This window comes from Molothrus aeneus, chromosome 21 (genome assembly GCF_037042795.1).
Source record: "Molothrus aeneus isolate 106 chromosome 21, BPBGC_Maene_1.0, whole genome shotgun sequence".
In the NCBI taxonomy this organism is placed as follows: Eukaryota; Metazoa; Chordata; class Aves; order Passeriformes; family Icteridae; genus Molothrus; species Molothrus aeneus.
In genome coordinates this window covers 7753774-7779019 of record NC_089666.1, presented here as the reverse complement: position 1 = coordinate 7779019, position 25246 = coordinate 7753774, and the positions used below count along the sequence as shown (strand labels likewise).

At 57.5% G+C, this 25246-nt stretch overlaps 1 protein-coding gene across 2 annotated transcripts; it reads right to left on the bottom strand.

Annotated features, from left to right (window-relative positions):
* Positions 1-667: 667 nt before the first annotated feature.
* On the bottom strand, positions 668-24670 carry KLHL17 (kelch like family member 17). Of its 2 annotated transcripts, XM_066563935.1 has the most exons (12): positions 24575-24670; positions 16074-16327; positions 15267-15388; positions 14636-14857; positions 13060-13176; positions 12318-12531; positions 9587-9731; positions 8199-8366; positions 7329-7417; positions 5793-5866; positions 4912-5093; positions 668-3807 (listed from the first exon to the last, which is right to left on the bottom strand). In XM_066563935.1, the coding sequence occupies exons 2-12, from the start codon at positions 16282-16284 to the stop codon at positions 3579-3581; spliced, it is 1773 nt and encodes a 590-aa protein (XP_066420032.1). In that variant the 5' UTR covers positions 16285-16327; positions 24575-24670; the 3' UTR covers positions 668-3578. The 2 variants fall into 2 exon arrangements, with proteins under 2 accessions (XP_066420032.1, XP_066420033.1); XM_066563936.1 differs by lacking the exon at positions 24575-24670 and having other exon boundaries at positions 16120-16223.
* Between the last annotated feature and the right edge of the window lie 576 nt (positions 24671-25246).

Below are 25246 nucleotides of genomic sequence, written 5' to 3'. Positions count from 1 at the left end.
CCATGAGAGGCTGCCCTGGGACAGGGGCTGGGCAGAGTTCAAGGAATAAAGTGGGGTTTAAAATAAATGAAGGAAGTTAAAGGCTGGGCAGAGTTAAAGGAATAAAGTGGGGATTTATTAAAAGCCCTTCAAAGGATACACCTTGGGCAGAACAAGAACCTGGCCAGGGCTCTGCCCAAGATGGACTCAGAGGCAGGAGTTTTCACCCTTTATCAGTTTTGGTCCGTTTCTATATTGGGGTTCATTGCCCAGTTCCAGCTCCAGGTGATGCAGTCCCACCCTCCCAGTTTGCTCTCCTCAATTCCCTGTTGTTTGCACTTTTGGGGCCTTTTGGGCCTTTTTGTTGTTTGCACTTTTTTGGGTCTGAAGCTGCAGCGGTGTCCTTCGTTCTGGGGCTGGAAAAGGTTTTGTGGGACTGAGCTGTGAGGAGAACTGCTGACACTTTATATGAAGCTGACACTTTATATGAAGCCCAGGGTTGCCCAACAGCCTCTGGGGAAGAACCTTTCCCCGATCCCCATCCCAAACCCTCCCCTGACACAGCCTGAACCTGCCCTGGATGCTCAAGCAGAGGCAGAGCTCTGCTCAGGGAGCCCTGCCCTGGCTGGGGAGGAGGGAGCAGCCCCAGGAGCCAGGGAAGGGGCAGTGAAGGATGCACGAGGCAGGAGCCGCTCTCCAAGAAAATGTCTTTATTGTACACGTTGGCTTCTATTGCTTGTATCCCCTCCCCAGCCCCGTGTAGTGCAAAAAATTCAGAGAAAACAGAGTTCCACATAAATAAAGTCGGATAAAGTTACAGAGAAATCAAAGTGACGACGCTTGGACATGGATCTGGACCAGGTGTGCCCAGCAGGGAGGCCAAGGGAGCCTCTGCCCCCAAACCAGGGCAGGGGGTTCCAGCCTGGCCCTGCTGGGAAAGACCCCAGAGCCCGGAGCCCCCGGCCTGGGGACGCTCCTCTGCTGGGAATCCAGACAAGGAACATCTTGGGCGGGACAGCACGGACTGAAACTGGCAGGGAAGCCACACAGAGTTGTTCTCCTCCCCTCAGACAGCACAGACAGACAGACAGACACAGACAGGCGTCCCCTCCGAGCTCTCCTCCTCCTCCTCCTCCTCGGCAGGGGACGAGCAGCACCAGGAGCAATCCCACCCTGGCACGTCCCAGGGCAGGGGCTGACACCTCGTGTCCACACAGTGTGGGTCGGGGGGCTGGGGACCCCCAGGAGATGCTGGGGGGTTCTTTTGCCCTTTCCTGCATAGTTTGGGCAGCACAGACAGGAGGCTCCCTCCTTGTGGCGCAGGCTCAGTGGGTATTGCTCAGGAGCCAGCCAGGGGACACAGGAGCCACTCTGCCCTTGTCCCTGCTCCTCAGGAAGCAGGAGAGCACCACACAGGATTTGCAGTGGCACCAAAATTCTGCTGCATTTCCCACTTCCCTCAGGATTTGCAGTGGCACCGAAATTCTGCTGCATTTCCCACTTCCCTCAGGATTTGCAGTGGCACCGAAATTCTGCTGCATTTCCCACTTCCCTCAGGTTCTGCTCCCAAGGCACAGCTCCCTCCCCACTCTGCAGCAGCCCCAGCTGGAGCAGAGGCTCTGAGCCACTGCCCCATCTCGCTCCTTGTTTGAATCCAGCCCCGTTTCCCTCTCTGCAGCTCCTGCACTGCAGCTCCTGGCTGGGCTCCCCTCTCCCTTCACTCCTGACCCCTCCTGAGCTCCTCAGCACCTCCAGCCCAGCACCAGCCCCTTCCTCCTCTCCGTGGGGCTTTTGGGCTGATCCTCCTGCAAAGGGGGCCCTGGAGCCAGGGACACCTGGATGAGAGCCCAGCAGGAGAGGGAAATCCCTTCGTTGGTTGCAGGAGCAGGATGGAAAGGGCTGAGAGCTCACTTGGGTGGAGGCACGTGCACCAAAGAGAGCAGATTTCACTGGTTTCATCAGGTTTTGAACAAAGCAGATTGCTCTGACCTTGCTGGGAGACACCTGCAGAGCCTGGGCACTCACAGGGGGCTCTGCAGGACAGGGAAATAGGGAACTGCTGAGCTGTGACAGGGAGAAGGGGACAAAAAGAGCATTTGGAGCCTGTTCCAAAAGCCAAAAAGGCCTCCCCAGCCTGAGAAGCTCAGACTGTCCTTGGGGAGAGGCTGGAGGGGGAAGCAGCCCTGGTTTGCAGAAGCTGCTGGGAATTCCAGGGGTACAACGTGAGGCACTGTGAGTGGGCTTGGGAAACCTGCAGGCACCTGTCCAGGGGAAACCAGACTGCCAAGAAAAGGATCTGAACCTGGGGAGTCCCTGTCTCGTTTTAAACTCCTCTTTCAGAAGAGTTTAAGGAGCAGAAATCTCTTGCTACTTGAAAATTCAGGCCCACAGGTACCACAGGAGTGAAATCTGAGCTCTGTGAGTGAGAACTGGGCAGTAGGGGGGGGGGAAAAGGAGGAAGGAATGAGTTCCAAACAGCTGGACCATATTTCCAATGCTACATTTGAACATTTGAACACATTGAGGTACCAGTGGTTGAGTCGTTCCTCTGTGGTGTGGGGAGCACCTGAGCTGTGCCTCAGCTCACGGCTCACACCCAGAGCACACCCTGAAAACACCACAGCACGGGGGCCCTGGCTCTAGGACAGGCCTCACAGTGCTAATTTATCCAAGCTTTAGCTCATTAGAGTGGTTGTTTAATTGCCAGGGAGTCGCTAATGGGAAAGGGTCCCTCCCATGCTGCTTTTGGCCTCTCACACGTGCACACACCCCACGCATCCAGAGAGAGCTTCCAGGGCACAGGAATCACCTCCTCAACAAATGAAAAAAGGAACTGCATCCCTTCTGCTGCCTGGAGAGCAGAGGGGATGGGGAATACCAGGGCAGTGTAAAAAAGAAAGGGATATGGAGTCATATTAGCATTCAAATAAAAAAATTAATACCCAAAAAAGTAATGCCAGGCAATCGTCCTCGTTCGGAAGGCTGGACTGTTCTTCTTGCAAGAACTGATTCCTTTCCACAAACCCAGAGTCTGCTTTGCAGAGAGGGGAACAGCAAACAGGCCAGGCCATTCCCAGAGAGTCCCAGTCCCGGCGCCTGGGCCAGCAGCGATGGCAGCGGTGCCACCAAGGCCCCTGCAGCCACCAGCCTGGCCAGAGCCGCGCTCAGCTGGGCCCCAGAGGGACCCTCCCCATCCTGCAGGGCTGTGCCTGGGCTGGGCCTCTTCTCTTGCTGTGGTTAAGGCATCAGAGAGACGCCCTCGGAGCAGGGCACACACCTCGGGCTGGGCTTGGCTGCAGTGACATTCGGAGTGCGGGTCACACACTGTCCCCTCGCCCCCGCAGGGCTGGCAGCGCCCGGTGGCACGGCTGGAGCATGGCAGTCCCAGAAGCAGCAATGGTTCGGGCTCCCCCTTGCCCAGAGGGGCTTTGGGGGGCGCTGGACGAGCCTGGCCCCTCCGCTCGCCCTCCAGAGGGGAAGCCCTGCTGGAAGCACATCTGGCGGCCCTGCGGGTGTGCCCAGAGCGGGCAGAGCCCCGCGGCACGGCCGGGCTGGCTCAGGTGCTGTCCCCGGGGGCCGAGGCACGGCCGGGCTCGGTGTCAAAGGCTCGTGGAGGACACCGAGAGCGTGGGCGAGGAGGGTGGCGGGAAGTTGAGGAGCTCCAGCACGGCCACCCCCACGCTGCTGCGGCGGGTGAACATGCACGAGGCGGCCACCCACTTGTTGGTGCGCGGGTTGTACTTCTCGATGGAGTTCAGGCTGGAGCTGCCGTCGTTGCCGCCCACGGCGTAGAGCCACCCGTCCATGGCCACCAGGTCGTGGGTGCTCCTGCATGGGGAGAGCGCGGGGTGAGCTGGGAGGGGTTGGGGGCAGCTCAGCACGGCAGGGACCTGCCCGGAGCTGTGGCACCCCACAAACAGCCTGGGGAAATGGACTGCTGGGGCACCAACAGGCAGAGCACAGCACAGAGCCACAGAGCCCCCCTTCACTCTGACCCTCTCACCCCAACCCCATCAAACACCAAACCCCATCAAACACCAAACCCCATCAGACACCAAACCCCATCAAACACCAAACCCCATCAGACACCAAACCCCATCAAACACCAAACCCCATCAGACACCAAACCCCATCAAACACCAAACCCCATCAGACACCAAACCCCATCAGATACCAAACCCCATCAGATACCAAACCCCGTCAAACACCAAACCCCATCAGATACCAAACCCCATCAGACACCAAACCCCATCAAACACCAAACCCCATCAGACACCAAACCCCATCAAACACCAAACCCCATCAGACACCAAACCCCATCAAACACCAAACCCCATCAGATACCAAACCTCACCAAATACCAAACCCCATCAAACACCAAACCCTCTGAGTTCCCCCTTCACTCTGACCCTCTCACCCCAACCCCATCAAACACCAAACCCCATCAGATACCAAACCCCATCAAACACCAAACCCCATCAAATACCAAACCTCACCAAATACCAAACCCCATCAAACACCAAACCCTCTGAGTTCCCCCTTCACTCTGACCCTCTCACCCCAACCCCATCAGATACCAAGCCCCATCAGATACCAAACCATCAAATACCAAACCCCATCAACTACCAAACCCTCTGAGCCCAAAATCCTCGGCCTTGCAAGCCTTAATTCCTCCCAGAGCCCAGCAGCATCTCGGTGGGCTCAGCCAGCTCAAGCCCTGGTTCTTTATGGCCACACAAAGTGCTGAGGGTAAATCCCTGTGCACAACATCCCTGCTGTGCCCTGCTGGCTCTCCCTCCAATCCCTCTGAGCACGGCAGGAGCGTGCTGAGCCAGCCACAAAGCCCCAAACCCCGTGGTGTGCCTGTTTCGTGGCACAGCAAGGCCAGATCCCCGCTCCTGAGGCTCCAGAGGGGCAGAGCCCCTTCCTTACCTGCGGATGTTCATGGGGGCCACGCTCTCCCAGGTGTTGGATTTGGGGTTGTAGCGCTCCACAGAGTTAAGGCAGCTGGTGCCATCATTGCCACCAGCCACGTAGAGCATCCCCTCGAGCACGGCCACGCCCGCGCTGCTCCTGCGGCTCAGCATGTTGGCAATGGGGCTCCAGGTGTTCACCTGGGCACAGGGACCCCATCAGCCACCCCACAGGGCATTTCCCACACACCCCTGACAGGTCAGTCCTGCTCTGGCCATGCAGCCCCTGCCATGAAAAGCCTTTTGGGGGGATCACTTTGTTCTCCCCGCTGTCCTGCAGTTGGCAGGAGGAATTAGAGAGCACAGAGAGCAGCAGCTCTCAGAGAGCACAGCAGCAGCAGCTGGCAGGAGCCATCCCAGGGGCACAGAGGTGCCTGTGCCAGGCCACCAGTTGTGCCCCAGCTGAATGCCAGCCCAGCCCTGGGGGTTGAGCTGTATCTGTTTCCAATCTGTTTCCAATCTGAGTGAGTGCAGCTGGGGCTTTGCAGCTCAGGAAAAGCCTCCAGGACCTTCTCTTTGATCTCTCTGCAGTGACCGACCCTGCTGGAGCAGAGCTGTGTCCCCAGCCTGCCACCAGCTGGGAGCTGGGAGCAGCTCAGGGCACAGACAGGATCCCTGCTGCCCTCAGAACCACGGGCAGTGGGGCCTGGGGCTGTTCTGGTGGCCAAACCTCACAGGGAGCTCTCACAGAGCAGCTTTGGGTCACTCTGCTCAGGATTGCACCCTGGATGCAGCGGCCCTGCTGATCCCCCTTCATCCCCCAGCCATGCACGGTGCCTTGAGGCCTTCCTGAAGAGGGGAGAAGCACGAGAGTCACCCCAATCTCCCTCCCACACGTACCTGGGGCTCGTACTTCTCCACCGTGGCCAGGTGGGACGAGCTGTCGTAGCCCCCCACTGCATAGAGGTTTCCTTCTGCAAAGACAGAGGCACAGGCATGAGCTGAGGACACCTCCCTGTCCCACCACAGCCACTCACAAGGTCACAGGTGCCACTCTGGAGGTGCCCACACGGGTCCAGGCTGAGCCTCAGCGCAGGTGCCACTGTGCTGAGTCACTTGTGTGCCAGGTCACATCTGTGGGGCCAGTCCTGCTCTGGCCACACAGATCCTGCCCTGAAAACCCTTTGGTGGGAACCTCCCTGTGCTGCTCTTTGGGAGTTTTGTGCTGTTTTAGGCTCTTTCTGCTTTGCATGAACAGATGTGTGACATTCACATTGGGCTGTGGGTCCAAATACCTCCACTGTTACAGAGCACAGGGAGAAATAATAATGGTTGTGGCACTGTGTTAGAGTTCTCCAGTGCTGAAAAAGGCTTTGCCAGTGAGCTGGTCTCCTCCTCAGCCCATGGCCAAGGACTTCTGTTTGTCCTGGGAGGAGTGATTGGAAAGGCCTTAGGAAATGGCATGTGAGCCATGGAGCAAATTTTTATATGAAGACTTGCAAGCCACGAAAGTCTTAAGTAGAGTGACAGTGAATTCACACGGGGTGAAAAAATAGATTTTTGGGGTTTTTAGAATGGGGGTTCAGGGGGCAAGATGGAGAACTCTTTTAATACTAAAAACTACCTGTACAATATTTACAATTACCTATCACCTATGTTAGACAGTGAGCTTCAACTCTAAACCAGTCTAAAAATGCCAACATCACCCAGAAGATGGAGGCCAAGAAGAAGAAGAAGGAGAAAGGCTGGACAGGCCCAGATCCCTCCATCCACTGGCAGCCCCTTGCTCCAAACTAGAGAGGAACAATTTATGGATCCCTGCAGGAGCCGCCTCCAGAGCGTGCTGAATCCCAGGTGTCAGGGAGGAGGGCAGAGCAGGGAGCACACCAATATTATTGTAGTAAAAATTATTGTAATTTTTATAAAAGATATTGTGAATTGGGTAAAATTAGGGAAGTTACATTTCGATAACTAGCAGGGACTAAGTTATAAGAATTAAAAATACTTTTTAACACATTATTAAAATAAAAGAAGAGAATTTACTTTCTTTTAAAGCTTGATGCAGTTCTTTTATGTCATGGTGAGAAAGACTTTCAAATCGTGGATTTACATTATTACGATTGTATTTTACAGGTAATGCAAAGAGTTGTTTCTTTGAATTTAAATCTTGATTTAAATTTTGATTAATATCAGACTAATTAGGTAATCGTAATGGAGGGCCAACCTTTAATTTAGATTGTTTTTACTTTTTTTCCTCAGTACTGTTGTGTCTGAATTAGAGGAGCAGGTAGCGTTGCTATTAGCTGTTTCGGGAGTTTTGCTGAGTTTCAAGCTCTTGGCAGAGGCGCTGCAGAGGGGGCAGGAGCTGGAGCAGAGCGGCACCAGGAGCCCTCGGGAGCCTGCCCAGGACCCCCCCAGCCCCCTGGCAGCACCCACCTAGCGTGGCCACGCGCACGTAGCGCCTGCGGGTGCTCATGGCAGCGATGGACGTCCAGGTGCCCGTCAGGGGGTCGTACCTCTCCGCACTGCAGGGACACAGCGACACAGGTGGGACACGGGAAAAGCTCAGGGCAAAGCTCTGGGATGAGGGGAGCTCCCAGGGACTGGGGGCAGACGGAGGGGAGCTGGCACAGGCTGGGTTCTGTTGGGGCAGAGGGCTACAAAGTGGGGTCTTCCCCACTGGGAGAAGGAGGTGTCTCGCAGACACCTTTGCATTGAAAATCCTTTCCTTAAGATTTTTTCCTCCTGAGAGGCCGAGAGGCTTCAGGAACAAAATGCAAACAATGGTTATCTGCTGCTGTGGAATGCAACAGGTGCATCTGGGATTGGGCTCGTGTGGTTGTTTCTAATTAATGGCCAATCACAGCAGAGCTGACTCAGACAGAGAGCCTGAGACAGCTGCCTTTGTTATCATTCTTTTCTTTTCTTTTCTTTTCTTTTCTTTTCTTTTCTTTTCTTTTCTTTTCTTTTCTTTTCTTTTCTTTTCTTTTCTTTTCTTTTCTTTTCTTTTCTTTTCTTTTCTTTTCTTTTCTTTTCTTTTCTTTTCTTTTCTTTGCCAGCCTTCTGAGATGAAACCTTTCCTTCTATTCTTTAGTATAGTTTTAATGTAATATATATAATAAAATAATAAATCAAGCCTTCTGAACCATTGGAGTCAAATCCTCGTCTCTTCCCTCACCCTCAGACCCCTGTGAGCAGCGTCACAGAGCTGAGCTGTAAAACATCTGCTCAAGGGCCAGGAGCAGGGTTCCCAGCTCCAAGGGACTGCGTGCAGGGGCAGGGAGGATGGAGCAAGGCAATCCCTACCTGTTGAGGCACGAGGCCCCATCGTACCCCCCGGCAGCGTAGAGGAGCCCGTGCAGGGCTGCCACCCCCAGGCAGCTCCTCCTGGTGCCCATGGACACCTCGGGCTGCCAGGAGTTGGTGACAGGGTCGTAGGACTCCACTGTGGCCAGGTCAGAGGTCCCATCGTAGCTGCAGAAGGGGAGGAGAGGCTGCTCAGGGAAGCTGTGCCTGCCCCTGGATCCCTGGAAGTGCCCAAGCTGGGTGGGGTTTGGAGAAAGCTGGGATGGTGGAAGGCGTGATGGGTGGGATGAGATGAGCTTTAAATTCCAACCCAAACCAGTCTGGCATTCTGAGGGAAATGGGCAGTTCAGGAGGGGGCATTGCCCATGAGGAATGCCCATGGGGCAGGTCACTTCTGTGGGGTCAGCCCTGCTCCTGCCATGAAAACCCTTTTGGGGGGACCTCCCTTCTTTCCTCCCCTCTCTCCCACAGTTCCCAGGAGGAATCTCAGCTGCCTGCCTCAGAGACCCAGCACGAGCTGGAGGAGCCATCCCAGTGTCACAGGGATCTTTTATGGAAAATCCTTTCCTTAGGATTGTTCCTCCTGAGAAGCTGAGAGGCCTCAGGAACAAAATGCAAACAATGGTTATCTGCTGCTGTGGGATGCAACAGGGGCATCTGGGATTGGGCTCATGTGGTTGTTTCTAATTAATGGCCAATCACAGCCCAGCTGTCCGGACTGTCTCAGTCAGTCACAAGCCTTTGTTATCATTCTTTTTCTATTCTTAGTCAGCCTTCTGATGAAATCCTTTCTTCTATTTTTTGTATAGTTTTAATATAACATATATATCATAAAATAAAAATCAAGCCTTCTGAAACATGGAGTCAGATCCTCGTCTGTTCCCTCATCCTCAGACCTCTGCGAACACCATCACATCCCAGGGGCACAGAGATCCTTGTGAGCAGGGAAGTGGCTTTTCCATGGCCACCTCATAGATCCTGGATCACTCTGCCCATCCGTGCCACCCTCCCTGTGCCCCCTTACCCTCCCATGGTGCAGAGCTCGTTCCTGATGGCCGTGATGCCATCAAGAGGCCAGCAGCAGCTGGCAGGAGCCATCCCAGGGGCACAGAGATCCTTGTGAGCAGGGAAGGGGCTTTTCCATGGCCACCCCATAGATCCTGGATCACTCTGCCCATCTCTGCCCCCCTGCCCATGTCCCCTTACCCACATATGGTGCAGAGCTCGTTCCTGATGGCCGCGATGCCATCGGGAGGCCAGCAGCAGCTGGCAGAAGCCATCCCAGGGGCACAGAGATCCCCGTGCACAGGGAAGGGGCTTTTCCAGAGCCACCCCAGGCATCCAGGACCATGCTGCCCATCTGTGCCGCCCTCCCTGTGCCCCCTTACCCTCCCACGGCGTAGAGCTTGTTCCCGATGGCGGCGACGCCGACGCGGGCGCGGCGCGTGGACATGGAGGCCACCATGTGCCAGCGGTCCGTGCGTGTGTCGTAGGCCTCGCAGTCCCCGTGGATGGCAAACAGGCTCCCTCCACCTGCTCGGGAGGGCCAGTGTTGGAGTTCAGGACATCCCTCTTGTCGGGGGCTCTCGCTGGTCAGAGCGACCCCGAGGAAAGTTGGGAAGTCTCTTTTCGCAGCCTGGCGGTCAAAGAAGGAGTCAGAGCTCTTCATTTCTCAGCCTCAAGGTTGTTTATTGCATCTGATCTATAAAATTCTTTCTCCTTTCCCCACTCAGCAAGACAGTCAGAGGCACTGTGCCTACCCCAGGGGTGGTGTTATGTCTTTATACTAAAAACTACCTGTACAATATTTACAATTACTTCCCAATACCCATCACCCATGTTAGACATGAGCTCCTACTCTAAACCAATCCAGCAGTGCCACCATCACAGCAGAAGATGGAGGCCAAGAAGAAGAAGGACAAAGGCTGGACACGCCCAGATCCCTCCATCTTGCCCCCCACCTGAATCCCCATTCTAAAAACTCCAAAATCTACTTTTTCACCTTGTGATAAATTAGCTATCATTCTACTTAATTTGTCGTCCCTCTGGGTGTTCTGAGCAGCCAAGACCCCTGCCAGGGGGCTCAGAGACCCAGAAACACCTGTGGTTTTGATTATGAGCCATGGAGCAAGTTACCAACCTTAGATGAAGACCTGCAAGCCACAACAGTTTAAGTAGAATTATAGTGAATTTATCACAGGGTGAAAAAGCAGATTTTGGGGTTTTTAGAATGGGGGTTCAGGGGGGCAAGATGGAGGGATCTGGGCGTGTCCAGCCTTTCTCCTTCTTCTTCTTCTTGGCCTCCATGTTCTGCTGTGATGGTGGCACTTTTGGATTGGTTTAGAGTAGGAGCTGACTGTCTAACATAGGTGATGGGTATTGGGAAGTAATTGTAAATATTGTACACGTAGTTTTTAGTATAAAAAGATAACACAGCCCTGGGGCAGGCAGAGTGCCTCGGACTGTCCTGCTGAGCAGACCTTGGTAGGACAGGAGAAAGAATTTTATAGATAAGATACAATAAACAACCTTGAGACCGAGAAATGAAGAGCTCTGACTCTTTCTTCAACCGCCAGGCTGCGAAAAGAGACTTTCTACCACATCTTGGGGCCACTCTGAGCAGCTAGAGACCCGAGAGCTGAGGGGAGCAAACACAGCCCAAAGCCACCGGGATGGGGCAGGGATGTGGGGCAGGGATTGGGGTGGCAGGGATGTGGGGCAGGGAGTGGGGCAGGGATTGGGGCAGGGATTGGGGCAGGGATTGGGGCAGGGAGTGGGGCAGGGATTGGGGCAGGGATTGGGGCAGGGATTGGGGCAAGGATTGGGGCAGGGATTGGGGTGGCAGGGTTTGGGGTGGCAGGGATTGGCGCAGGGATTGGGGCAAGGATTGGGGGTGGCAGGGATGTGGGGCAGGGAGTGGGGCAGGGATTGGGGCAGGGATTGGGGGTGGCAGGGATGTGGGGCAGGGAGTGGGGCAGGGATTGGGGCAGGGATTGGCGCAGGGATTGGGGCAAGGATTGGGGCAGGGATTGGGGTGGCAGGGATGTGGGGCAGGGATTGGGGCAGGGATGGGCGCAGCAGGGCCTCACCCACAGCGAAGAGCACGGTGCTGGCGCCCTCGCAGCGGGCAGGGATGTGGGGCAGGGATTGGGGCAGGGATTGGGGCGGCAGGGATGTGGGGCAGGGATTGGGGGTGGCAGGGATGTGGGGCAGGGATTGGCGCAGGGATTGGCGCAGGGATGGGCGCAGGGATGGGCGCAGCAGGGCCTCACCCACAGCGAAGAGCACGGTGCTGGCGCCCTCGCAGCGGGCAGGGGATTGGGGCAGGGATGTGGGGTGGCAGGGATGTGGGGCAGGGATGGGCGCAGGGATGGGCGCAGCAGGGCCTCACCCACAGCGAAGAGCACGGTGCTGGCGCCCTCGCAGCGGGCAGGGATGTGGGGCAGGGATTGGGGTGGCAGGGATTGGGGTGGCAGGGATGTGGGGCAGGGATTGGCGCAGGGATGGGCGCAGGGATGGGCGCAGCAGGGCCTCACCCACAGCGAAGAGCACGGTGCTGGCGCCCTCGCAGCGGGCAGGGGATTGGGGCAGGGATGTGGGGCAGGGATTGGGGCAGGGATTGGGGGTGGCAGGGATGTGGGGCAGGGAGTGGGGCAGGGATTGGGGCAGGGATTGGGGTGGCAGGGATGTGGGGCAGGGATTGGGGGTGGCAGGGATTGGGGCAGGGATTGGGGCAGGGATTGGGGCAGGGATTGGGGTGGCAGGGATTGGGGCAGGGTTTGGGGTGGCAGGGATTGGGGTGGCAGGGATGTGGGGCAGGGATGTGGGGCAGGGATTGGGGCAGGGATTGGGGTGGCAGGGATTGGGGTGGCAGGGATTGGGGCAGGGATTGGGGCAGGGATTGGGGCAGGGTTTGGGGTGGCAGGGATTGGGGTGGCAGGGATGTGGGGCAGGGATGCGGGGCAGGGATTGGGGCAGGGATTGGGGTGGCAGGGATTGGGGTGGCAGGGATTGGTGCAGGGATTGGGGCAGGGATTGGGGCAAGGATTGGCGCAGGGATTGGGGTGGCAGGGATGTGGGGCAGGGATTGGCGCAGGGATGGGCGCAGCAGGGCCTCACCCACAGCGAAGAGCACGGTGCTGGCGCCCTCGCAGCGGCGCGGCCGCGTGCGGCTGTTGCCCAGCACCCCTCTCTGCTCGGGCATCAGGTGGTACTTGAGCGCCTCGATCAGCAGGTCCTTGCACTCCGAGTGGTGCCGCACCAGCAGCTCCGTGTCCACGTGGCTCATCAGGAAATCCCGGCTCAGCAGGGGCAGCCGCACGCACTTCATCAGCTGGGGGGGGACACAGAGCAGGGCATGGGACAGGGGCACTGAGAGGGGACAGCCTGAGATCAGGGAGAAACTCCTGGGGCTGCCCCATCCCTGGAACTGTTAAAGGACAGCTTGGAGCAGCCTGGGATAGCAGAAGGTGTCCCAGGGGGATGGGGGAACTGAAAGGGGAGAAAGGTTGAGATCAGGGAGAAACTCTACTCAGAGCATTGCCCTGGGGCTGCCCCATCCCTGGAAGCGTTCAAGCACAGCTTGGAGCAGCCTGGGACAGTGGAAGGTGTCCCTGTCCATGGCAGGGGGTGGAATGGGATGGGATTTCAGGTCCCCTCCAGGCTGGACTGGAAGTGGTAGGACAGGGACCTGCTGCTCCTGCCCTGCCCTGCAGCTTCCTCCAGCCCAGGCACTCAGAGATGGTGAGCACAACCAGGCCCCTTCCCAGCACTCTCCCCTTTTCCCAGCCCACTTTGAGCCCTTCCCAGCCCACTCTCAGCCCTTCCCAGCCCACTCTGAGCCCGTTCCCAGCGTGCTCACCCTGGGCACGTGCTGTCTCCTGCTGTCCACGTCGTGTTTGACCCAGCTGAGCACAGCCCTGTACACCTCCTCCTCCGAGGGCACGTTGAGGCTGTCGCTGGAGATGAGGTCCAGCACCTGCAGGCAGGGTGGGGAGGGCAGTGCTGCTTGGGGTGGAGGCATTCCCAGCTCCCAGCACAGTGAACAGCAGTGCCAGAGGCACAGCTCTGCCTCCTGGACATGCTGGGGGCTCCAAACAGCAGCTGGGTGCAGGTGCAGCTTTGTGGGGACATCTCTGATCATCCTCCCTGGCTCTTCCCTTCCCCTCACTGTGGCTGAGGCTGCTGCAATGCCTGACAATTCTCCCTGATGTCGCTGGCAGGGGCAGCAGGGGGATGACTCTGCTGGCATTTGTCCCTTCCATATCTCCTGGGACAGACCCAGCAGCCCTGGCTGCTCCCAGAACTGTCCCTTCACCTGCCAAGGGCTGCAGAGCTGCAGCAGGGGGAGATGTGACCCTCCCCTCATTGTCCCCTGCCCCGGGGATGGGTGAGGGGAGGTGTCTGGTCCTGATCCACACAGAGCAAGGACCGGGAATTGCTCCTGCCCAGAGAGATGAGCCAGGGCCACACTGGCACCACAGGATGAGCAGCAAGAAACATCAGCTGAGCTGATTGAAACATCCCAGCCACGAGCCCAGGGCAGCCAGCACCCACTCCCTGCTCCCAGAGCCAGGGCAGTGTGCTCAGAGATCACCTGGCAAGCACCAGTGACCAAAACGACCCCTGTCCTCCCCTCCTGTCCCTATTTCCCGTGGGATTCAGCCTGATGGCAGAGCTCTTCCCACAGCCTGAACAGAGTGGGGCCAAAGCCCAGAACCTGGCTGCAGCTCCTCTGCCAAACCCCATCCCCACAGTGCACACCCCTCAGGCTTTATCCTGACACACAGAGCAGGGCAAGCTTTGCTGCACCCTGAGCTGCACGCTGCCAGCGGGGCCTCTGGCACAAACGTGTTTTATGGAAAAGCCTTTCCTTAGGATTTTCCCTCCTGAGAAGCTGAGAGGCCTCAGGAACAAAATGCAAACAATGGTTATCTGCTGCTGTGGGATGCAACAGGTGCATCTGGGATTGGTCTCGTGTGGTTGTTTCTAATTAATGGCCAATCACAGCCCAGCTATCCAGACTGTCTCAGTCATACACAAACCTTTGTTATACTTTCTTTTTCTATTCTGAGCTAGCCCTCTGATGAAATCCTTTCTTCTATTCTCTTAGTATAGTTTTAATGTAATATATATCATAAAATAGAAATCAAGCCTTCTGAACGAGGCGGGTTCACTCAATAACAGCTGCTGTAAGGCGCTCCCTTGGGTTTCGGGATGGCAAACTTAAATTCATTTTGCTTGGTTTTTCTTGCTAGACCATGATGCAAAAGGCACAGGGCTTGATCTTTGCTGTTTATAGCTTAGTTTTCATTATTATTTCATCTTTCCCTTACAGTTTGCACTCTCCATCGCGCCAATGGTTTCTTTTCATGGAATCAACATTCTCATCTCTCCCCTCATCCTGGGACCCCTGTGAGCACCACCACAGGCCTCACCTGCTTTAGGGGCAGCAGCATGAACTCCTCTGTCTTGGACACCTCCACGAAGTGCTGGAGGACGTACTTGTGGGCAGACTTGAGCAGGTCGCTGCAGGAGTGGGTGTCAGCAAAGCCCCGGATGCCCAGGCAGTTGGAGGGGTCCAGCTGGCTGAGCAGGAACTTGCAGCAAGCGTCCCTCACACCATTGAGCTGAAGCAGGCTGGCAGCAGGGAGAAGGGTCTGGCAGAGTGGAAAAGAATGGGGCAAAAGGGAGTTCCCAGGGCAAGGAAATGAATTTCACCCTCGTCCCACTGCAAGGCACGAGCAGAGCAGGTTTAGTGAGCACCTCCAGGCACAGAAAGGACAGAGCACTCCTGGTTTCTAAGGTGAAGAACAGCTGGGAAGGACACCTGTAACTGCCCCCAGGGTCAGGAGAATGGCAGGTGCTCAGGAACGGGGCTGGGAACTGCACAGAGCTTCGAGGAGCCACCTCTGGGAAGGGAAGCAGCTCAGCTCCCTGAGCACTGCCAGCCCCGGCTGCCACCACAGGCACAGCTGGCACTGCTGAGCAGGAGACAGGAGTCCCCAGGAGGCAAATGTGGAACAGAAGAGCTTTGTGGAGAAGGGGGATGTGGGGAACAGCTCCTACCTGCACATTCCCCTCTCCCACCACGATCTCAGCCGTGTAGGCGTACTGCACCAGCTGCTCCAGAGCCTGCGGGTCGATGTCGTGCAGTGTCACGTGGGTCTGGCGGCTCTCACTCATCTCATCTGGGCCAAAGGACACCCAAAATGAACAAAAACCCCCCAGCAGGGCTGTTCCCCGACAGGAGGATGCGTGGAACCAGCTGCATCCACCTCTGCATCCCAGCCCAGGGAGGGTTTCTGTCCAGCTCTGGGGAATGGGGACCGGGACTGGAGGGGGACACCAGGATCCTGGGCAGGGAGGGACACCAGGATCCTGGGCAGGGGGCTGAGGGCAAAAGGAATCAGGGAAGGGAGTAGGATTTAACCATGCATGGAATGAGCTGCATCCACCTCCACACCGCAGCCCAGGGAGGTTTTCTGCCCAGCTCTAGGGAATGGGGGTCAGGACAGGAGAAAGGGCACCAGGATCCCTGTGCAGGGAGCCGTGGGCAAAGGGAATCGGGGAAGGGAGGGAAATGGAGGATTAAACCATGCATGGAACAAGTGGTTTGTTTCTGGAAGGTTTCCTGCCCAGCTCTAGGGACTGGGGACCAGGCCTGCAGGACAGGAGACAGGATCCTGTACAGGAGGGGGACACCAGGATCCTGCACACGGGCAAAGGGACTCAGGGAAGGCAGTGAAATGAGGAACATTCCTGTTCTTGCTCACAGAAGTGACACAGGAAAGGGCAGGGCAGTGAGAACAGGGAGGGGATGCGGAGAGGGGAGAGCTGCCAGCCTGTCCCTGGGGAAGAGAGGACTCTACTTGCTTGTGAACATGGCGTGGAAGTAGGGGCTGCACGACGCCAGCACCACCTTGTGGGCCTTGATCTCCTTGGTGGCCACGTGCAGGACGATGTCGCAGAGCAGCCCCCGCTGCCTCATGCGGTTCATGCACACGAAGGCGTCGTGGTAGTGGCGTTTGGAGTTGTGGGAGATGCTGTGCCCGTCGCGGTTCAGCAGCTGCACCGCCCCCTCCATGGCTGCGGCGGGCACCGAGGGCGGCAGCGCCCTCCCGCCGCCTCTGCCAAAGGGGCAAACAAAGGGTTAACATGGGCAGGGGAGCTGGAGGACAGACAGGGCTACAGGGGAAACGGGGCTTTTGTTAAAGGGGCTTCAAAGGAGTCACCTTGGGCAGGGAAAGAGGCTGGATGGGGCTACAGCCAAGGTGGATCCAAGGTGGAACAAAGGTGGATCCAAAATGGACACAAGATGGACCCAAGGTGGATCCAAGATGAGCCCAAGGTGGATCCAAGATGGACCCAAGGTAGATCCAAGGTGGATCCAAGATGGATCCATAATGGACCCAAGACAGACCCAAGGTGGACCCAAGACGGACCCAAGGTAGATCCAAGGTGGATCCAAGATGGATCCAAGATGGACAGTGTGTCACGAGTTTTCACACTTTTATAAGTTTTGGTCCATTTCCATACTGGGGTTCATTGTCCAATTCCAGCTCCATGTTCTGCAGTCCCACCCTCCCAGTTTGCTCTCCTCAATTCCCTGTTTGCACTTTTTGGGCCCGGAGCTGCAGTTCCAGGGATTCTGGGGCTGAATTGTTCTGTGTGCCTGAGCTGTGAGGAGAACTGCTGACACTTTATATGGAGCTCAGAGTTACAAACCAATGCAGTACAGAATGTGGAAAATATGAAAGCTGAATTTAAGGCATCAATCCAGGCTTTAGCCCTGGGTGATCCCTGTGGGAGCCACCACAGCTCAAGCAGCGTGTGCTGACAGTGACCCTGACAGCTCTGACCAGGCCCTGCTGGGGAAATGTCATCTGCTTCAAACAAAGAGGGGAAATTCAGGTTCAATATGGGGAAGGAATTCTTCCCCGTGAGGGCGGGGAGGCCCTGCAATGGATTTCCCAGAGAAGCTGTGGCTGCCCCTGCATCCCAGGCCGGGCTGGACGGAGCTCAGAGCCCCCTGGGATAGTGAAAGGTGTCCCTGCCCATGGAACCAGATGATTTTTCACACTGCCTTCCAACCCAAACCATTCAGTGCTTCTAGGAAAACACAGCCCTGCCTGATCAAGGAACGTTTATTCACGCAGAGATTTCCTCCCCCTGCTGCTGCTTGCATCCAGAAGGCCTTTGGCTGCCTCTGTGCCAGAGCTGGGGGGGCGAGCAGGGGATGACTGAGCAGCAGGAGGAAGGAGGGGGAGGCAGCAGCAGGGAAAAAACAGCTTGAACCCATCCCGAGGCTGCCAGCTGCCCCCGCATCCCTGCGGCGAGAGGATCCCCTCGGCCCCCGCTCCTGCACACCTCCACCACCACCCTGCTGAGCCTAAAAATAGCAAACCAGCATCCTGAGCCTGCTCAGCCACGGCTGCAGCCTGCTCCTGCCTTTTTATGGAGCAGTTGTAGCACGCACAGAGTCTGGGGGAGGATGAAAAGATGAATAAACACGTTTCCTGCGTGGGGACAGAAGCCTGCAATGCCCTTTGCTGCTGGCATCACCCGGGTGCCACGAGGTCCCTGCTGCCCCTGGCACAGGCAGGGCATGCTGGTGCCCTCAGCAGGGACAGCAGGGTGGCACCGTGCCCTGGGCACCAGGGAGGAGCCCAGGAGGGTGGTCCTGTGCTCCCACATCCCATTTTGGGAAGCTGCAGCATCCCCGGGACACCCCATCTCTTCATTCCCATCTGCTGGCTGAGATGCCCACAGAAAACAGAGTTTTTGTTATTTACATCCCTGCCTGGGCTCCAGAGGGGCAGGCAGAGAGCACAAAACATCTGTGGTTTTGATTATAACCCATGGAGCAAGTTACCGACCTTAGATGAAGACCTGCAAGCCACAACAGTTTAAGTAGAATTATAGTGAAGTTATCACGGGGTGAAAAAGCAGATTTTGGGGTTTTTAGAATGGCAGTTCAGGGGGGCAAGATGGAGGGATCTGGGCGTGTCCAGCCTTTGTCCTTCTTCTTCTTGGCCTCCATGTTCTGCTGTGATGGTGGCACTTTTGGATTGGTTTAGAGTAGGAGCTCATGTCTAACATGGGTGATGGGTATTGGGAAGTAATTGTAAATATTGTACAGATAGTTTTTAGTATAAAGACATAACCCTGCCCTGGGGACAGGCAGTTCTTTACATTGGTCTAGAGTAGGAGCTCACTGTCTAACACGGGTGATAGGTATTGGGAAGTTATTGTAAATATTGTACAGATAGTTTTTAGTATAAAGACATAACACTGCCCTGGGGCAGGCACAGTGCCTGGAACTGTCCTGCTGGATGGACCTCGGCTGGGCAGGAGAAAAATGTTTTATAGATAAGAAACAATAAACAACCTTGAGAATGAGAACTGAAGAGCTCCAACTCGTTCTTCAAGCGCTCAGGGTGGGAAAAGAAACTTTTAACAATTCTCGGGGTGATTCTGACAAGCTAGAGAGCCTGAGACTGCTCCCTGTGCCCTGTGCCACCTCGCTGGCAGCACTAACCACCCCTCGTTTCCCTGGTAAAACCCCATTCCCAGGAAATGAGGGTCTGTGGGGTGTCACTAACGGGGAACACCACGGGAGCCAGAGCAGCAGGGTCAGGGCTGCACGGGGGGAAGGCAGCACAAACCCCTTCTGTGGGCAGCAGCAGCACTGCACGTGTCCCCACGGGCTGGGACGGATGTGCTGCCTCCCCTGCAATAACTCTGAGCTTGTGGCACAAAAAAACCACCAAAAAACCAAAAAAAGGAGGCGTTTGTTTGGCTCCTCTGCGCCAGAGCATGGCCGTGCATAACAGCTCTGTTAATTAATGCAAATGATCCCTGCCCAAAGGGAGGCCTGTTCTCTGCACACAAAAACACCATATTTTGCTGGGAGTGAAAAGAAGTGTGCTGAGCAATTAACAGAGCATCCTCCAGGGAGAGGTCCCGAGGCTGCCCTTTCCCCAGGAAGGCCCTGCAGAATGGCTTTTTGTTGGCAGCCTGGAGGGGGATTCTGTGTCTGGCAGCGGGGCCGGGAGGCAGCAGGGCCACATCCTGTGCAGCTGCTGCCATGGCAGGCCCGGGGATCAGGGCACAGCCCCCTGCCCTCGGGCCTGACGCGCAGCCAGGCCCCGATCCAGCCCCTCCGTGTGCCCCATCCCTTTGTGCCTCATCCCTGCTGGAAAATCGGCTGCTTGTGCCCAGCTCCCACACAAGGGCTGCCTCTGGGGAAGGCCGAAGCCCTCGGTGGCCTCGGTGGCCTCGGTGGCCCTCAGCTGGAGCCCAGCGTGGCACAAACAGCTCTGCAAGGTGGCACCGTGGGGCCAGGCCCCCCTCCAGGGCTGGAGCCAGGGCAGGGCCCTCCAAAATGGCACAGCCAAAGCCCCCTGGGATGGAGCAGAAGCTTGGATCCCTGGGGAGGGAGAGGAGCACAGCGCAGCAGCATTCTTTCATCAATAGTCAGGAGCCAGGGCTGTTTGCACAGCTACAGCAGATCTGCACTGCCCTCACCCCTCAAGCTGGGATATCCTAAATTATTCCTTCTTCCAGAGGGAAATAAAAATAATTTCTATTTTGCAATTATAAAAATAATTTCTGTTTTGCAATTATAAAAATAATTTCTGTTTTGCAATTTATGACAAAATAAATGTATCATTTTGTAATAACTTTATTACAAAATAATAAATTATTTATTACAAAATAAATTCATTATAAAATTGCATTGCCACCTTTCCTGCTCCCTTCCCCACAATCAGCCCAAGCAGAGGGGATGGGAACCATTCAGCTGTGCCTGCCCAGGAGCCAGATGCAAAGCAGGCACTAAATGCAGGCAGCTGTCCCCACCAGGATGTGTCACACCAGCGCCACTGACACAGAGAACAAAACGCTCTGGGGCCCAGTCCTTCCTCAGCCTGCACCCAGGGAGCTCCCACGGGCACTGACAGCATCAGCAGCCCCAGCTCGTGTGAGCTGAGCCTGGGAGAGGCAGGGCTGGCAGGGGGCAAAGGGGGGAGCTGCTCTTGCAGCAGGGGGATGCTCTGAGCTGCAGATCCTCAGCACTCCCCAGGGCAGAGTTTGGCACCTGTGCAGAGGCCAGGGCTGAGATTTCGGATGGAAGAACGGCAGCAAGGGAGCTGTCCCTCCTGGAACCAGCCCTGCCCTCGGGAGGGAGCAGGAACTGGGGAGCTGTCAGCGCCAGGGAAGCTGGAAGCCCTCGGTGGGGACACGAGAACACACAAATGGGGTGGGCAGCAGGGACAAGGAGCACAGCCCGGCCCTAGAAACCCCTCCAAACGCCCTCTCCTGCATCCCCTGCTGCTCCTGCAGCTCCCTGGCACGGATGTGCTGCCTCAAGGCAGGGCAGGGCAGCTCAGACAGCGCTGAGTCTGCAGGACTGAGAGTCCCCAGCTCCCGGGAGGGCTGGGGCTTTTTTATTTATTTATTTCTTTTTTTTTTTTTTAATGAATTAGGCATAACTGACACACACTGAATCCTCCTGTCTAGACATCTGCAGAGAAGTGACAAGCTGCCAGGGAGGATGTGGAGCCTCAGCAAGGGGGTGGGGAGGACAGGGAAAAGCTGCACTCAGCCGCCAGCTCCAGGCACAGAGGCACTGCTGGCTCCAGGCAAGAAGGGCTCTCAGCACACTGACCTGGGCCTGGTGCAATCACCACTCTCTCCTAATTAGAGCCTGGCTCCTCCGTATTCCCTGGGGAGTTTTGCTGGGAAGCTCCAAGCTGCTCTCAGTCACCCCAAAAAGTGACAGGAGGGAGCAGGAGGCAGAGGCTCGATGCCCTGGGACATTCTCATATCTCAGGGGGACGAAGGGCATCCTCACCATCCTCATCTCAGTGCCCACAGCCTTGTCCTCACCTCCCCCAGGCAGCAGCTCTTTCTTCAGTCACCTCCAAACTCAGCTTTTGTCTCGCAGCTCCAAGCAAGGCTCCATGCTTGAGGGATTCTGAGGCATCTGCACCAATATTTGGGTCATTTTCAAGTAATTGGTGGTGAGGGTCAGGACTGGAGGAGGTTTGGGACGGCTGAACTCCCGGGTTAGGGAGGAACAAGGCATGGAAGTGGATTCCTGCCAGAAGGTGCAGGTCCCCAGCTGCACTGGGTTAGACTGCAGCTCCCAGAGTCCAGCACAAAGCACACCAAAAGCTGAGCAGAGGGAGCCCTGTGGCTCTGAGAGGAGCTGGAAATGTGGGTCATGTCCTGATTCCCCTGCCCAGCGTCCCCAGCACCAGAGCAGCCTGTGTCTCATGCCCTGCTGGGTCATGGCACAGGCAGTGCCAACCTGGGCACACACAGCAAGAGCCCTGCCCAGGCAGCAGGGCCAGGCCCAGCTCGTGTGCACTGGGACACGATCTCCGTGCCCAGCTCGATTTTCAGACAGGTGAACACGAGGGCAGAGTGCTCAGGGAGCCTGAGCTGGGCACAGCCACACTCCTGGCTCCCAGACCTGCCCTGGATCTCCCTCTCTGCAGCATCCTCGCTCCCTGCAGGGACTGTGCCCTCTGCTGTGACACTGGGCCAGCTCAGAGCAGGCCCCAGCACTGCCCTGCTGTCACAGGACAGGGGTGAATTTGGGCAGGCTCAGCAGGAGACACCACTTGGCTGCTAAGGGGAAGGATAACTCTGTGGCATGAGGCAGCAGCAGCAGGGAAAGCAGCAAAAAGCTCTCGGATCTGCTGGCTGCAAACAGGCAGGGAGATCTTTTACAGAATGAAATAATTCTGAATTTTACAGACATGAAATAATTCTGCTGCCTCTCCAAGCCAGGAGGTCACCAGTGGGCATTGCTGGCTCAGCCCTCTCACACCACGGGCAGGGATGGTTCCCAAAGCCTCCCCCAGCCCCTCTCTGCCAACACAGTCCAGCCCAGCTCTGCACCTCCTGCTCTGAACGAGCTCTGAGCTTCTCTAGAGCTCTGGGAAAGTCTTTCCAAGCCAGGAAACAAAAGGATTCCCTCCCATCTCCAGCACAGGCCACATCCCCAAACACTGAGCTATGTGACACCATGGCCTTGAGCTCACTGGCACAACTGCCAAGGCCAGCAGGTCCCAGACCTTGGGAACTGCAGCTGGAGGAGCTCAGATTCCTGTCCCTGAGGAGCCACATCCTTCAGGGATGGTTTGCAGCAGCCCAGGCAGAGCAGATGGAGCCTCTCAGGCCTCCCAAGCCGAGCCAGCCCAGGCTGTGCCCAGATCCAGGAGGCAGCACTGGGACTTCAGTGGGGCTGCTCGAGTTCTGGAGCTGCTGCTCCTGAAATGCAGCAGAGCAGGGGCCCAGAGCAGCTCCCCAGCAGGTCTGCACATGGCTGTTCCTGAAATGGAGCACAGAATGGGCCCAGAGCAGCTCCCCAGCAGGTCTGCACATGGCTGTTCCTGAAATGCAGCAGAGCAGGGGCCCAGAGCAGCTCCCCAGCAGGTCTGCAGCCCTCTCTGATTTCCAGGCCGATTCCAGAGAGCCAGGCTGGCACAAGGGAGCAGGGCAGATGGTCACTGTCTGTGCTGGCAGAACAAAGCCCTCCCAGTGCCACCCCCAGCGAGCTGCCCCGGGCTGGCAGCAGGCACAGGGACCACCCCAGCCCCCCGAGATGCTCGGGAGCTGCTCCCCTTGGATGCTGGGCTCCCAAGCCAAGAGAGCAGGTGCCTGATCCGCCTGCCAGTTCCTGGTGTGCTCTGAATTAGCTGCTCTCTGCTGTGATTCATTAATCACTCAGTGCTCAGGAAGGAAACTCAGATCTCTACACCCAACATCTCCCCGGGTCTTACTCACTGCTCTGCTGAATAAAGGATTTCCAGCAGATGTTCACGGGCCGGGGGAGAAACTCGGGGTGCAGAGGGAAGGGGCTTGCTTTGGCTGAAAACCAAAAGGTTTTCATCCCTGAGGGGTCAGTGAGCCCCAAAACACCAAACCTGTAACAAAACCACCACCAGTGAACCCCAGAACACCAAACCTGTAACAAAACCAGCACCAGTGAGCCCTGAAACACCAAACCTGTAACAAACCAGCACCGGTGAACCCCAAAACACCAAACCTGTAACAAAACCAGCACCAAACACTAAAGGCACCCAGAAACATCCACGTGCTGCTGAATCACCCCAGAATCACCTCCAGCAATGCAGAGCCCCCCGGAATAATGCTGTGGGACAGCAGGAAGCCACAGCAGAGCTGGCACCCTGCACAGAGAGCCACCAAAGCAAGGCCACAGCTCCTGCGGGCTGGCACGGCACAGGGACGGCACAGGGACAGCACAGGGACAGCGCAGGGACAGCCACCCTGTCCTTCCTTGCTGAGTGCAGGGCTCTGCTCCCCGGAGAGGGAGGTTTTGGTTTTGCTCAGGCAGCAGAACCAGCCCAGCTGCCAGCCTGGCCTGCGCTGCCGGGACCAGCTCCAGCTCCAGCTCCAGCTCCAGCAGCAATGCTGAGGCTCAAGGAGAGCCCTCTGCCCTGGCAGCCACTGCAGAGGCCACCAAAAAGCTGCGTCCCACAAGTTTCCAGGAAGGAAAACGCCTCTCCCCGTGCCCTTCAGCTGCCGGCGCCGAGCCCCCAGGGCAGGGGACACGGCTGGGCCAGCCCCGGAGCTGCGGCTTTTCCAATTTCAATGGGATCCGGCAGCACTCGCAGAGGACAGGGGAGGAGGGCACAGGGATGCTGCCGGCCCCGGGGCTGATGCCGCGGCGCAGGGAGAGCGGCCACACGGGCTGGGGAGGGCATCGGCCGCTCCAAACCCCTGCAGATATTTGGGAACCACACCAATTGTGCCAAAGCCTTCGGAAGCGGCGCCGCTGCTCCCCCCGGCCGTGCGGCGGGGTACCCCGAGAGCAAACTTGCTCTCCGAGGAGGGATGCGCGGGGCCAGCGCCGGCAGTGATGGAGCGGCGGCTCCTCCGGGGGTCCCCTCAGCATCCCCGGGGACCCCTCCGGTGTGTCCCATCCCGTTACCCCTCCGGTGTGCCCCCATCCCCGGTAACCCCTCCGGTGTACCCACATCCCGTTACCGCTCTGGTGTGCCCCATCCGCGGTGTGCCCCATCATTCCCGGTGACCCCATCCGCGGTGTGCCCCATCATTCCCGGTGACCCCTCCGGTGTGCCCCGTCCCGTTACCCCTCCGGTGTGCACCATCCCCGGTGTTCCCCCATCCCGTTACCCCTCCGGTGTGCCCCGTCCCGTTACCCCTCCGGTGTGCCCCATCCCGTTACCCCTCCGCTCCCGCTCCTCCCACGGCCCGGCCCTGCGGGAAGAGGGACAGCGGGAGAGAGAGAGAGAGGAAGAAGAGGGAGAGGAAGAGGCAGACGGAGAGGAAGAGAAGCGGAGGCGCGGGCGGCAGGGCCGTGCCCCGGCGGTACTCACGGCTCCGGGGCGGCCACGGCCCAAGCCGGGGGATGCTGCGGGTCCCGCTACACCCGCAGCGGCCCCGCGCCGGGGATTCGGGGCGGGCCGGGGGCGGGCAGGTGCGGCGGCGGCCCCGGGGCTGCGGCTTCCTCCGTCACCCGGAATAACCCCGCGGCGGCCCGGCCCCGCACGTGTGCCTGTGTGCGGGCCCAGCGCTCCGAACCGAGCGGCACCGGCCCCGCTGCGGGCCCGGCACCGGCACCGGCACCGGGGGCGGGGCCAGCGGGCGGGGGCGGGGCTAAACGGGGAATGAGGCGGGGCGATGAGGAGAGGCCACGCCCCCGCTGCCGAGCGCCACACAAAGGGTGAGGGGCGGGGTTAATGAGGGGGCGCGGTTAGTGCTGGTGGGCGTGGCCTGGAGGGGTGTCCCAAAATAATTTATGCAGGAAAAGAGTTTTGGGGTCGTGGGGGCCACCCTGGGGCCCATCAGCACCTTGTCACCCCCCAGAGCACCGAGTGCCACCTCCAGGCATGGGGACTCCAACCCCTCGCTGTGCAGTCTCTGCCAAGGCCTGGTCAGCCTTTCCATGGAGAAATTCCTGCTGATGTCCAACCTCAAACCAGCCCTGGTGCGGCTTAACACGTCCTCGTGTCCTGTCACTTGTTACGTGGACAAAGAGAGTGACCACT